Source organism: Myotis nattereri, assembly GCF_964212035.1.
Source record: "Myotis nattereri genome assembly, chromosome: 15".
NCBI lineage: Eukaryota > Metazoa > Chordata > Mammalia > Chiroptera > Vespertilionidae > Myotis > Myotis nattereri.
In genome coordinates, this window is record NC_138090.1 from 1,536,929 (window position 1) to 1,551,596 (window position 14,668).

General features: G+C 65.1%; 1 protein-coding gene across 1 annotated transcript; it reads right to left on the bottom strand.

The window, feature by feature from the left end:
* Positions 1 to 1,059: 1,059 nt before the first annotated feature.
* VSTM2B (V-set and transmembrane domain containing 2B) lies at positions 1,060 to 9,616 on the bottom strand. Its single transcript, XM_081107859.1, has 5 exons — positions 9,307 to 9,616; positions 8,662 to 8,846; positions 7,773 to 7,802; positions 6,075 to 6,537; positions 1,060 to 1,792 (listed from the first exon to the last, which is right to left on the bottom strand). Exons 1-5 carry the CDS (start codon positions 9,386 to 9,388, stop codon positions 1,704 to 1,706), a joined length of 849 nt encoding a protein of 282 aa, XP_080963985.1. The 5' UTR covers positions 9,389 to 9,616; the 3' UTR covers positions 1,060 to 1,703.
* Positions 9,617 to 14,668: the final 5,052 nt, after the last annotated feature.

The following is a 14,668-nucleotide window of genomic DNA, read 5'->3' on the forward strand; positions in this document are numbered from 1 at the left end:
GCACACGCTGGAAACGCGGGACGCGGGGCCGGCCCAGTATTTGCAGCGTTGAATGTTGCTCGTCCTCTTTCAGACGAGCCAGCTCATGCCTGGACTGGAAGCCACTGCCCCTTCCTGCACCCCTCACTGGCCAGAGCTGTTCCGCGGCCGCCAGGAAGCGGAGTCCCAACCCTGAGCAGCCAGCGGGGACTGGAGGTACCGGTGAGCAACACCTGTGACCAGCTGGTTTAAGGACTGGCGGGGGCCCTCCTAGCTGGTTTGGCTCGGTGGATAGAGCATCCGCCTGCGGACTGAAGGCTGGCTGGGTTCTGAGCAAACCCAGGCGATCTGGCTGCTTAATGCAATCCCGTCCACATGAAGACCAATAGCCCCTGAGGCATGTCTATCTCTTTAAGGCGTGTGTGACCTGCCCCAAACACATGCATTTCAGAGGCTAAAGCATTCCCCATGCACCAGGAAAGGGCATGGCGGCCCCTCTCCTCCCCACATTCGCCCTCCACTGGCAGGGACTCCAGGAACAGTGAGTACAGCTGGGCACGTCACCTCCCAGGGGCATGTAGGTTTATTAGTAGAAAAAGAGGCTGGCCCAGCCAGTGTGGCTCAGTGGTTGAGCGTTGACCCAGGAACCAAGAGGTCATGGGTTTGATTCCCACTCGGGGTACATGCTGGGGTTGCAGGCTTGATCCCTAGGAGGGGGGGGGGTGTGCAGAGGCAGCCGATCCATGTTTCTCTCTCACCAATGTTCCTATCTCTCTCTCCCTCTCCCTTCCTCTCTCAAATCAGTAAAAACATTAAAAAAAGAGAGATTGATAGCACACCTCTCCCCAGCGACTCCTCTCCTCGAAGACCCAGGCGGGGGGCTCCCGTCCCCCCGGCTCCCTGAGGTGCCCTGTCCCGAGGGGAGGCCGGGCAGGTGCTCCTGTCTGCCGTGTGGCCTCGCAGGGGCCCCGGCTGTCCTCCAGCTGAAGGGACCGCTGGCACCAGGGACCAGGAGGCCATGGCATCAGGGCTGCCTGAGGCCCGAGGCTCACCCTTCACACAGGCTGGTAGGAAGCTCACTTCAAAGTCATTTTTTTATTCAACTGCGACTCAGCAGTATACAATCCAGTGTAGAAACAAGTGTCTGACCTTGTTTCCCGTGTTTATTTAAAAATAAATATTATTGACAGTGAATTTAATTATGATAAGATGTATCTTTTTTTAATCCAAATGTCTCAAAAAGAAATAATTTACTTTCATAAAAAAAAAATAAGCCCCCAACGGAAATTGTGAAATTAAAAAAACAACAACTCCTAAACACAATCATCTACAAAAAATACGTTCCTTTGTCAGGAAGGCTGTGACCCAACATTTTCACGCCGTCTCCTAAGATAACGGTTCGGCAGTTCGTGCAAAACGAAGAGCTGGAGGCGAAGCGGAGAAAAGAAAAGTTCGCAGAAGTAGAGACTCATGGGCCGGAGCGCACGGCACGGGCCCGCCTCCATCTCGTTTGGAAACTGGATGCGTGGTTTCGGGTTTCTACTGTGTAACTCCCCCCACATATGATTTGGTTTCCACGTGGACTTTGTCATGCTTCTCTCAGCCTCTCAGTGTCCATCCGGCGACCCGGTCCTCGCCCGGGTCTGGGTCTGGGTGGGCGGTGTGGCCCTGCTGAGGCGTGCAGGCACGGGGGCGGGGGGCGGGGGGGCGATGGGGTGCAGCTGTCAGTGCCCCACCAGCCGGCCCAGGAGCGTGTGCAGAGCCAACAGGAGCAGCGACAGGAGTGGGTCCCCGGAGGAGGTGGGGCCGGTGCCTGCAGGGGAGGGAAAACAGTTAACACCTGATTCACAGGATCCCAGTGGCCTGAGAGCGGACAGGCCCATGGAACATCCCGGCCTGGGCCTCTGGACCGACGGCTTCAGGAGCCGGCTGAGGTCAGACACGGGGTGCTGGCTCCAGCGGGGGTGCTAGGTTGGGGGGCTGGAGTCCTAGTCATTGTTTGTTGATTAAAAAGACAGGGGACTCCTTTGCCGCTCTGGCTGGCACCCAGCCCTGGGACGGACGAGGGAGGATGTGGTGCCGGATGAGTAGCCGGCCGGCCGGGTGCCTGCGGAACTCACTCGGGCTCAGGTGCTCCCCAACAGGGGAGAGGCCCAGACGCAGCACCTGGGCCCGCGTTTCCAGGGGCCACATGACCAGCAGCTGTGGGACTTCTCAGACGAGATCCCCCTCACTGCTCCCCAACCCCACCCTGGGCCCAGCGTGGCTGCCAGCCTGGCCCGGCCCCTGTGCACCATCCAGCCTGGCTCGGGGCCGCCCGAGTTTGCCATCACAGAGCCACTTCTGGCACAGGAGCAGGAGGCCGGGCTTTGGTCCCTCCTCTGTCCTACGTCGCTGTGTGATGTGGGGCCCGTGCTCCTCGCCCTGACCTCCCTGCCGGCCACCCGCGCCTCCCACCCCCCACCCCGGCTCTCTGCCCACCAGACACTGCACCGGGCGGGCCAGGTGGCCCAGCCGCAGCCGAGTGGGAAAATGTCACCTGGCGAGGCGGCTGCTTCCCTTGCCGGCGTTTTAATTAAAGCCTCTTCGTGGATATTTATTCAGGGGAGCCGGCGAGGAATGGAGCCAACAGAATCGGAGAGGATTAGTTTCTGCCGTAAAAGTCATGTGTGCCGGTGACGCGGGCCGAGGCTGGGAGCAAACGCCATTGGGCTTCGGAGGGAATAGCGATCTTGGAGAGGAAGCACGCGGGGTGCGGGTCTCGTCCTGTGCGGTCTGGCCTGTGCCCACCGCAGCCCCAGGCAGCTGCCCCTGGGGCTGAAGACCAGCCCTGTTTACATCCAGCTCCCCACCCCCCGCACCCCACCCCATGGCTTTTGTGTCCCTCAAGGCGGATGTACCCCAGACCCCTCTGGTTAGGCCAGCAGTGGGCTCCACGGAGGCTGCTCAGTGTGTGGGTCCCGGCCGCAGCCTTCCCGTCCGGTGCTCGGCAGAGCCAGGCCACGCAGTCTGGGCCACGCAAAGGCGGGAATGATGCCCCAGGCCTGAGGCCGGGGAGGCATGGCTCCCTCCTGTCGGCTCCCGTGTTATTACTGCCTCGCACATTTCCGTCACTTTCATCTTTAATGCGATGAGTGACTCGTCTGCCCACCTGGAGATGTAATTTGTGAAATGCTCGAAAAAATATGCATCTCCACTAACTTTGGCACGGGTAATCATGCCCCATGGCCTGGCCGCCTCCCCCGTGTCCAGCAGAGGGGGCCCTTGCTCCCGCCCTCGCCAGGGAGCGACGGTGGGGCCGTCTGAAGGCGGAGGGGAGCAAGTGGGGACTGGCTGTGTTCCCTGGTGCCACCCTCCCTCCTCCTGAGGCTCGGGGCCTGCAGGCAGACGTGGCTGCGTGGGATTCTGGGCCAAAGCAGTCTGTGCCACGCCGCCCCCCGGGACCTCTCCCCGAGACCCCTTCCTGGGAGATTCGGGCTCCTGCTGGTGGAAGGCGGGCTCAGTGGGGCGTGGAGGGGCGGAGGGTCCTGGCCTCCAGACTCTGCGTGCAGCCCGCTCAGGCTCCTGGCATCTCCCCTGGTGGTGTTCGTCCTGCCTTGTCCCCATGCATCCCAGGGGGCCAAGCCCCGACCGGAGCCAAGCCTGCAACCCCCACCTACGTGCCCTTGACCAGGAATCAAACCCATGGCTCTTTGGAGCAGGGTCTACGCTCTAACCACTGAGCAACGCCGGCCAGGGCTTGCAAATGTGTCTTAAAACCGAGCTGGCATCTCCACACTGCTCAGGGTAGGCCACAGCCAGGCCCTGCGTCTGGCCGCATGGAGGAGAACGAATCGATATCACATTACAAGGGCACTCGACCTCGCAGCCTGGGGACCCCATTCACACCCCGAGCTGTGAAAAGGGGCACCTGGCGGGTTTAAGGAGCAGCTTCTCGCTGGGTTTGGCTCCCGGTGACATTTAGAAGGGCTGGCGCACCACCCGGCTCGCTCGTGGGGGCTGCCCCCAAGCTGGGGCTGGGTCCGGCTCTGGAGGGAAGCGTTCGGGGACGTGAGGCAGGAGGATCAGGCTGAGCTGCGGAGGCGGGAAACCACGAGACATGCATGTGGCAAAGGCAAGTTCTGAATCATTCCCCATCAGGGTCCACGGTGCCGCTGCTTTGTCCCTAAGCTGGGGTCTCCCTACGGCCAAAAGAATGGCTACGCGCGAGCCGCCTGGCCACTCCGTGGTGGACAAAGGCCGCTCACTCCATGGGGTTGACTTTCTCATCCCACAGGGTACAGGGTGGGGAGGGGAGGCGAGTCTCTCAGAAGTTTTCCCAGGACAGACCTAAGCAGAGAGGCCAAGCCCCCGAACTCACACACCACCCACAGGAAGCCTCCCTGGATTGCCTCACTGGACAGGGGCCATCCCTGCTTGGGACTCCCCCTGACACAGACGGCTCTGCCCCGGCGCTCCCCGGGTGCCCTGACACTCCGGAGCTGGGTCCGTTGCTGGTTGTGCTCATGGCAGCCATGTGACCGGCTGGTGAGAGGTTGGCACGCGCCCTGTAACCACCCACGCTGGCCACCGGGGGGGGGGGAGAGGGGGGAGCCGGCATCTCCTGCCAACGGTGAGGCCCAGCCGAGTCCTTTATGAAACCCTTTCCTCGTTCAGAGGCTCAGAGAGCCTCGCCCTCTCTCCTCTGGGAGACTTCCGCCAGATTTATTTCTCCTTCACGGCGGTCCTCCGGTCACATCGGAGCAGAGGGAAGAGCGGACGGTTGCTGTAAGGTGGTCGTTCCCGGGTGCTTGTGGGTCTGGGGAGGTGGGAAGCCCAGGGCACAGCGCCTGGCCCTGCCGTGCCATTGCCGCCAGCTCCGTCACCACCGAGGGCTCGGGTCAGAGTGAGCGACTTCACCTCATCCAGAGCCCCCTCTGCTCCTGGTGTACGGTTGCCATGGCGACACCCCAGGATGCTCCCAGCAGCCACAGCCTCTCCAGGCCGGCACCCCATGGCCTCGGCCGTCTTTCTCGCGTTGGTCATTGCAATACGGAAGGCCAGCCCTCCGCGTGGGCACCAGGCAGTGTGCGCCCATGCAGCTGGCTCTCCGGGGGCCAGGCGCCTCTCCTGCAGCGCAGCCCCCAGGCTAGTGAGGGGGTCACACGCCGCAGATACAGTCCCTGCAGAGGGCATCCTCCAGCCAACATACCCACTGCTCCCTGTATTCGTCTGCAGCCGATCGGCCCCCCTCTGCACTTCCCTGTCAAAGGGCTTGTCTGGAAGGGCCTCTGCTTTGTTTATTTTCTCTTTATCCCCTGCCCCTCCCCCGCGAAATGGTTCCACCAACAAAGTGCTCAGGAGAAATGGGTCAGCACTCAGATGAATGAGGAGCCGGATTTACCGAGGCGGCTAAGAAGGGCCCGTCCCCTGAGCTGGCGCTGCTGCGCGGATCCAGCCCGTGTTGGACATCACAATCTCTTGACACAAACATCACTCTCTTGACAAATGAGATGTGAAACCGATGAGTTTTTGCACATAAACTTCCAGTGCAGAAGATGTGTCTGGCGGCGTTGGGCAGAGGGACGCAGGAAGGGGGTCTGGCCAACAGTAAAGGCAGGAGAACAGCAAAGAGAGCCCGGGGGGAGGCTGCCCAATGCATTACGGGGCCCACAAGTTACCAAATCATGAGGATGCATGTGCAAATGAACCAAACCGAAGGGAATGTGGGAAATTCCCCGCACGCACACCCCCCCCCCCCAATCCCGGGACCTTTTTCCAGTGCAGGATGACAGCCTGGGCTCAGCTCCACGCCCACCAGGCATCATCCCGGGGCTCTCCTCCTACACTTCCCGGGCGCACACCTCCCCCGGGCGCACACCTCCCCCGGGCGCACACCTTCCCGGACGCACACCTCACCGGGGCGCACACCTCACCGGGCGCACACCTTCCCGGGCGCACACCTCACCGGGCGCACACCTTCCCGGGAGCACACCTCACCCGGGACGCACACCTTCCCGGGCGCACACCTTCCCGGGCGCACACCTTCCCGGGGCGCACACCTCACCCGGGACGCACACCTTCCCGGGCGCACACCTTCCCGGGCGCACACTTACCGGAGCCATGCCTCTGGCGCAGAACCACCTGGCCGGGTGGCGGAGCTGAGGAAGCAGCGGTTGCAGCAGCGACAGTGGTGGTGGCTGCGTGGGTCGCGGAAGCGGCGGCCTGGGGGACTCCGGGACCGGGGGACGCCGGAGGGCTCCCCGGAGGAGGCAGGCTCTTGTGGCTGCGGCCGGGCTGGGCTGTGGGGCGGCCCGCGGTGCCGGCGGCGCCCATGTGGTTGGCGCTGGAGGCGTGGCGCCGGGGCCCGCTGCTCTGGATGTGGGACACGGCCTCCGCAGCCTGCATGCGGGGCGGCGCGAGGCGGGACAGCACGCGCAGCAGGGCCCGGGCCGCGTGCTCCTGCGTGTCCTCCGCGCCGTAGTCCGCCACGCGGCACTCGTACACGCCCTCGTCCTGCCGCCGCACGCCTGACAGGCGCAGGCGGTGCGAGATGTCATTGCCCTGGACGCGCACCGTCTGCGGGAGAGGGGCTGGGTCAGGGCAGGGAGGGGCGCGGTCCCACCCGCATGGGGCTCCCAGCTCTGACTGTGCCGGGTGGCCCCGCCCATGGCATTGTGTCCGGTTCCCCGTCATCGGCACAGAACCCGGGCTGGGCACTCGGCAGCCTGGGCTCTGAGGCCCCGACTTCCTCCGCCTCCACATCTCACACTAACATTTCTTTATTCTTTATTCTTTAAAAAAATATTTTTTAATTGATTTCAGGAGGAAGCGAGAGGGAGAGATAAACATCAGTGATGAGAGAGAATCATGGATCAGCTGCCTCCTGCACGCCCCACACTGGGAATTGAGCACACAACCCCGGCATGTGCCCTGACCGGAATCAAACCCGGGACCCTTCAGTCCGCAGGACAATGCTCTATCCACTGAGCCAAACTGGCTAGGGCGCCACTACCACTTCTTTATCTGGAATCTGGAGGCCTGAGCGGTATCCCCTGCCCTCGGAGGACACATGTATACCTGCCACATCCCCTGGCCCTACAGAGCTGCCCCTCCACCGTCCCAAGCAGGCAGGCGGGGATGCGGCCTGGAGGGGACATGGGGAAGCACCGGGTTTGCAGTCCTCACCGTGCACTCAGGGAGCCCTCACCTCTGAACCCGGCGCGGGAGAGGCCCTGCTAGTCTCCAGGCCTGAAACTTGCACATTCCCGCTGGGAAAGCATGGCCGCATCTCCTCCCTGAGTCACACACCCCAGGACCCCGGCTCCTGCAAGCCTGGCAAGACGGCCCCTCCCCACCCCCATTCCCAACACCCTGCGCTGCGACCCAGGCGGGGGAGAGGGCTTCGCGTGGGGCGGGGGTGGGGCCCACCATGCAGAGCCGGGGTTCGGCCAGGGTTTGGAGCAGCGGTTCCCCCACCCACCCCCCAGTTGCTGGGAGAAATGCCAGCAGAGGAGAGCAGGCCTCCGCGAAGGGCCTGAGCGCGCGCCATGGATGAAGGAGAGGTTTACAGGTGAGCGCACAGGGGAGGAAGGAGACGCGAGCCTGGGACCCTCTGCATATAAAAGAGAAACCGATCCCGCTCCTGGCGACAGATGGCGCCCCCCCCCCCCCCCCCCCCCCCCGACACGATGCGGGGTTGCAAGGAAGTCCCGACCTCTCGCGCCGCTAAGCCTTTCTAACGGGGAGGAAGGTGCGGGGCGCGAGGCGGCCAGAAGGGGTCTCCCGCGGCCCGCGCAGGGCTCCACACTTACGCTGATTTTAGTCGCATCCTTATTTGTTACCTAAAATGCAAAGAGCAAGAGAGGGAGACATTAGGCTCCTGGCCTCCAGGTTCGGGGTCTCAGATGCGCCTCCAGCCGGGGACCCTCCGCAGGTGGGCTGAGCGCAGGAGGCGGTGGGATTCCCAGCGGGGCTCCCGGAAGGACGCGGTGCCTGGCCCAGGAAGGGCCGCCCAGCACACCTGCCAGCCAGAGGGGAGGCTGGGATGCCACCAAGTGAGAAGGGAGGCCGGTCTCCACTCCGGGGAGCTCCCCGTCAGTCCGCGTTTTTCTAAACTTTGCCTAAAACTGGGTGGAAGGGCCGGCATATCTGGATAGGACCCAGCAGGAGGTGGGAACAGTAACTGGGTGGGACTCTGGGTAGAGGGGAGGTGTGCGTGCGTGTGTCTGTGTGTGTGTGTGAGTGTGGGGCCCACGCCTGCCTGTGCTGGGAATACATAATGGACTGTGGGTTAAGAGGCACAGGGCCGTGGGCGCCCTCTCTCTGATCCTGTGAGGGTTGGAGGTGGGGGGGGGGGGGGCGTTCCCTGGACACGGTGCTGTGCTGGTCGCTGGAACCCAGGCCCAGGGGAGCTGAGTTGTTTGGCCCAGTGCCCCGGGGACCGCAGAGTGTCTGAGGGCAAGGCGAGCTGGGAGGACCACGTGTCTTCCTTCACCAGCAGCACCCGCCAGACCTGGGCCCGCAGGCGGCCAGCAAGAGCAGGCGCACTGGATGGGGGGGCTTTTTAGAGGCTGAGTGTGGCCTCCCGGGAGGTCTTGGGAGAAGGGACGAGTGACCAGGATTTGGGGGTACCTGTTGCTGAGGATGCTGTGGAGATGGGAGGGTGGGAGATGGGTTGCCGCGGGCCGGGCAGCTGGTTACCTTGCTCCGGGCGCCGGGCGCGCTCAGCGCCAGCTCGTGCAGCAGCTCGCGGGGCGGCGCCCGCAGGTGCCACCACTGGATCTCCAGCGAGAACGCGGGGGCGCCGCTGGCCCGGAACGCGCAGGGCATCTCGATGTCGTCTCCCTCCCGCACGGTCACATCTTTGGGGACTTCGGTAAACGTCGCTGGGGGCGGGGAAGAGACGGGCGTGACCCAGTGCGGGGCGGGGGCCCGTGCTTCCCACCCCGCGGCTCCACGCGCGGTCCGGGCACCAGCAAAGTTCGCCCGAGCAGTTGCCGGCCCGCCGCAGAGACCAGCTCCCGCGCAGGCGGTTTCCTCCGGGTCGCGGGGGGCCACGGGAGGCTTGCGCTTCTCTCCCGCGCCCACCGCACCACCCGGCTGGGCTGGGGCGCGCCGGGTCCGTCCGAACGCCTCGGGTGCCCTGGTGGCGACCCTTCCCGCTCTCCCCCTACCCCTCCGGGCCGGCTGCAGCCGGGATTCTGGGGACCGTGAATCCTTCCCCTCCTCCTCCTCCTCCTCCTGCTCCTCTTCCTCCTCCTCCGCGGCGACCCGGGCAGCTGGCCCTGGCGGCCCCGCAAGGACTCCCCACCCTGAACCCCCAGGCAGCGAAGTTCCTGCGCTCACCGTCGGCCGCGAGGAGCAGCAGGGCGTGCAGCAGCAGCGGCGGCAGGTGTCCGAGGGCGCCGAGCTGGCTCCGCTGTTCCATCTCCCGCGGGGGGCGCGGCGGCCCGGGCGCGGAGAGGCGGCGGCGGCGGCAGCGCGGGCTCGTATCCGGCTGGGCTCGGGCTAGGACCCCTCGGAGCCTGCCCTGGCCCCGCGGCGCCCCATCCTCCGCCGCCGCCAGCGGCCGCCAATCAGTCCCGCTCCCTCGCCCGCTGGCCCGCGCGGCTCCGGCGGGGGGCGCTGCTCCGGGTGCGCAGCGCGCGAGGTCCGCCCCCCCGGAGGCTGCGGGCGATCGGCCCGTGCCTCACTCTATGCCCGCGTCCGCCGGACGGTGGGGAACCGCAGGTTAGTCTCTGCGCGGCGGGCCGGGCAGGGGCTGGGCCGCGCCGGGACCCATCCCCGGCCGAGGGAGCGCGCGCCTCGCCTCGGAGCGGCGAGTGGAATCCCGTCTCCCGGGCTCCGGTGGTCTGGCTCCGGCTGCCGCCTCCTCTGGCTCCCGCCGCGCTCTCCCGCCGCCGCCCCCGCCGGTGCCTCCGCTGCTCCCTCCGCAGGACGAGTGCGCGCTCAGCCGCGGCGCGCAGACCTGGCGCCGGACCTAGTGCGGCGCGGGGAGCGCGGGTCCGGCGTGGTTGGACCCGGAGCCGGAGCCGGAGCCGGAGAGAGGCAGGGAGAGGGGGAGGGAGGGCAGGGGGGAGGCGGTCAGTGGAGGGTGCTGAGCCGCCTCCTCCGCGGCATACCCCGCCCTCCCTCCCCTCCCCACCTCTCGCTCAGCCGGCCCCGCCCCGCCCCCGAGCGCCCCTCCCCGCCGCGGGGGTCGCCGGCTGGAACCGCGGTCTCTCGGGGTGGAGCTCAGCCCCGCCCGGCACCGGCTTCGGTTGGGTCCTCCCGCCCGAACTCTCCCGGCTTCTGGCAGCTTCCCGATCCCCATCGCTCGGGGCGGCCGCTCACCCCTGCGCGCCGCGTGCCCGGCCCCCTCTCCGCAGACCCCCGCCCCTAACTCCTTACCCGGGTTTGGGCAACGAGCCGCACCGCTCTTTGTCCCAGGCCCAGGCCTCGGAGGGTGGGTTGGCGCCCGCCCGGGGCCGCGGAGAGAAGCGGAGCGCCCTGCAGGTCCGGGCCGAGGCGGGTGGCGGCGGCGACGCCGGGAGTCTGCGGTGCGCGAGCGAGAAGTGAGCGCCGGGCGCGGGGCGAGCAGGTGCCCGCGGCGCGGAGAGCGCACGAGAGAGCCGGCGAGCGGAGGCCGTGAGTGACGGCAGAGGCGGCGGGGGTGGGGGGGGCGGGGGAGCGCCCGCACGACTCAGGCCCACGGAGGTTTCCGGGCGGGCGGGCGGGGTTGGGGTTCCTGCGCCTCACCGGCAGGCCCCTCCGTCCTCACTCGTTCTTTGGCGGTCGCGCCCCCCAACCCCGTTTACTGTGTATTAAGGGGGACCCGCGGCGGCGGCAGAGGAGCCAAAGGTCTTGTCATCTACAGCCGCGTTTCGGAGCCCATGCCCCGCCCGCATCCCCGCCCCGCGGCCCTCTGCGGGAGTTCGGTCTGGTCCCCGAAGGGCGGGAGGTGGTTGGGCTTGGCGCACAGGTCTGGGGACGACTCCCACACCTTTGGCTCCTTTCCCCATGGGAGTCAGGCAGCGCATCCGACATCTGGGCCCCTGATCCCCTGCCCCTAACCTCTCAGCTCTGGCCCAAGCTGGGGTGAGAACACCCCGTGGACTCCGTCTGTTTGCCCTGCTCACTAGCCCTCCGGAGGCACCACGTGCGGGTCCCAAAGGGCCAGCCCTGGAAGGAAATGGAAAGGGCAGATCCTGCCCGCAGCCCACCTGGTCCAGGAGGCCTTGGCGCAGCCTCAGAGAAACCGCAGGCCCTTTGAAGCTGTGTCCTACCCCCCACCCAGGGACTGGACTGTGCCCTTTGCCCCCCGGGGCCTGGGTTTCAGTATCCTCACCTGTGGCCAAGGAGTCATCCCCGTGCCCACAGGCCACCTACTGAGCCCTGTCTGCCCGGGTCTCGGGCCAGGACAGGGAGGGATGTCCAGCGCCTCCCCTCTCCGCAGTTCCTCTCCGGGGCCCAGAAGGCGGTGGCCAGCTGCTGTCTTTCCTTCCACCCTGCTGGGCCAGGAGCTTTCCTTAGCAATCCCACCGCCGTGGGCCCGGGCTGGTTTGGCTCAGTGGATTGAGTGTGGGCCTGTGGACTGAAGGGTTACAGATTCGATGCTGGTCAAGGGCACATACCTTGATCCCCAGCTCGGGATGGGCTGGAGGCAACCAATCAATGTGTCTTTCTCACATCAATGCTTCTCTCTTTGTGTCTCTCCCCCTGCCTTCCACTCTCTAAAAATCAATGAAAAATATCCTTGGGTGCGGATTAACAATAATAACAAAAAAAGAAAGAAAGAAACCGCTGGGATTGTGACTGTAAGACCCTGCTGGGCCCCATTGCCGTCCTCAGCCTCGGAAGTGGGGGGCAGACTTGCACTGTGCTCCCCGAATTAGGCCCTGGAGGAGTCCAGGGAAGCAGATTCATGTGGGGACTGGTTCTGAGCAGGATTCTGTGGTCTTGGGTCCTGAGCTGGGGTGGATGGCCAGGGATAGGGGTGCACAGCGGGGAATTCCTGCTCTAGAGGGAGTCCTGCCTCGCTCACCTTTAAGGTCTGTGAATCCTCCAAGCCCAAGTCACCCTGTGGGGTTCGGTGTTTCTTGCCCCGGCCCTACCCGCTGCCTGTGTCCCCTGGGGCTCCCACAACAGCGACCTGTTTAGGACAAAGCCGGTTTCCGGATGACGGGCCTCTGGGAACATTCCAGGACTGTTGGGTCTCCCTCCCTAGTGTCCAGCAGAGGTAGTTCAGACAACCTTTGGGCTACGAGGCTTCCCCCTCGCCCCCTCCACTGCAGACTCTGAAATACTATAGGATCGCTGTGCACAGGGACCTGGAGGGGACCCCTGTGCGTGATCACAGGTGGAAGTCTGCCTGACCCACCCATTCGCTGTGCCCACCCACAGCCCTCTCCCTCCTGCCGCCAATACTCTGAGTTGTCATCGTGGTTGGGCTGTGAGTTCGGGTCTTCACCCCTTGGCAAGACCATTTTGCAGATGAATTTACTGAACTCTCAAAGGCATGTCCACAAAGCGCCCCTTAACAAGCTGCCTGGCCTCTTGTGAGAACAGCCCCGCGGGGATGTTTTTCCGGGAACGCACTCTCAGAATGTATTTTTTGTGACGCTCAGGTCCTCTCGGAGTGTTGGTTTCGACATTCTTTTCTCGGCTGACCTTTCCTGTCCTCTCCCCGCTGCCTACGGCAACATTGATTCGGGGTAATGTGTTTTGAGTTTAAGATGCCGGCCATCCATAAACTTTTCTATCAGTAATCCTGGCACACTATGTGTACCCGACAGCTTAAAGGGAAATACCAGATTTATGAGGGCTTTCATTTTGGGCCAGTTTAGTCATTCGCTCGCCCTCAGTGTCAGGGGATAAAGGCCCGAGTTGGCCCCAGGAAGACACCTCCTAGGGTTCACGTCAGGTCGGCTGCCCCAGCTCAGGGCCGGGGTGGCCGAGGCCCTGGATGTGCCCTGGATGGTGGGGATGGCATTGATGGCTGACCACCCCTGAGACGTAAGGGAGGCAAGTGGAAGAGCTCACAGCTCGGGGTCCTGCTGCCCTCCTGGCCCTGCCTTCCATCCGAGGAGGACAGCAGGCTGCTGCCTCGGAATCGCAGGAGACAAGAGAGGGCCTCTGTCTCAGGGCCATCAGGAGGCCGCCTCCCTGCGGGGGCACCCCCAGAACAGGCCGGGTGGCAGGCAGCTTGTGCCTGGCTGGCAGCAGTCAGGGACTCAGCTGTCAGGCCACAGGGTCTGCCTGTCATTGCAGTTCCGGGTCACCAGGCTGTGTCCCCCGAGCCTGGGGCTGTGGGAGACGGGATTGATTGGGCCTGGAGACGTCTGCAGAGGGGAGAGATCCAGGCAGAGCTGCTCCACCTCGGACATTTACTCAGACACCTCGTCCCGAGAACATGATCATCCGTGCGTCCAGCACACGTCTGTGGGTATGACTCACCACGTGCCTGATGTGGGGACCCGCAGGCACTGCATTTCAGCCCAGAGGGGCCGGGACACACCTGCCCAGAGGAACAAAGACCACGCCTGATCATCGCAGGCAGTGAGGCTGACACGCAGCATGCACACGGGCAGATGTGCACACAGACACGCGCACGCGGACACATTCGCGCGACAGATGCGCACGCATAGACGCACGGACAGCACACATGCCCATGCACACGCACACAGACACGCACAAGCGCACATAGACACACAGAGCACATGCACACAGATGCACATGCGCATGCGCACAGACACAAACGCGCATGCGCGTACCCACAAGCCCCTGGGGCCAGGGCAAGACCTGGCGGAGGAAGCGCGCTTCAGGCACAAGGCCGAGGCCGAGGCCAGGGGTGAGTGAGGCGGCCTTCCGGAGGGCAGAAGGCGGCGGAGCGTCGTGAGTGACGGAGTCAGGGCGGGCGAGGGCACGGGGGTTCCGTGCACAGAGTGGGCTCCACGCTGGTCGTGGGCCCGGAGCCCACGGGGGAAGCTAAGCAAACGCAGAGTGGCCCGGGCCTGGCCGGACCTCAGGGAGGTGGGTCCCAGCGGGGAGACGTCCCCCGGGCGGCCTGTGAGCTCAGCCCTGGGGACGCCGGCATCCAGGTGAGCCGAGCTGCGCCCTGTGGGGGCCGGGGAGGCGGGACTTGGCGAGTTGAGGGGCAGGAAAGGCGGCCTCGGAGTGGAGGGGCCCGGGAGGAGGTCCGGCCCTGATGGCGGCCGGGGTCGGGGCGGGAGCGGGACCTGGGGGCCGAGGGGGGCGGAGAGGGGGGCAGGGTTGCCACAGACCCTCCTGGGTTGGCCCAGCTCCCAGGTGAGGCCTTTGCAGAATCCTCCCCTCCCGCCTTTCTCTCCTCCCCACCCGCTTGTCCGTGACGCGGGCCCTGACTCTCAGCAGCACGACGGGCACGAGGAAGGGCTGAGGGTTCCAGGGCCCGAGTGCCTCGCCCCGCCCTCCCTGGTTCCTGGACCTGCCTGAGGGGCCTCCGGCTGCTGGGTTGGGTCGGGAAAGCCCGGAGCCTCAGTTTCTCCAACTGCAACGTGAGATTTTAATCCCTGCCCTGCTCCCCGCCTTTTTTCTCCCCACGTCCCATGGAGATGCTCAGAAGACACTGGGTCAGGGTTGGCAAACGTAGCCGGTGGGCAGACGCCAGCCCCCAGGAGCCTGCAGGCCCTGCCTTGCCGCCCCCCCCTCCCCGCCCCGCCCCCTCCCCGTATGTGGCTCCTGGCAGCAA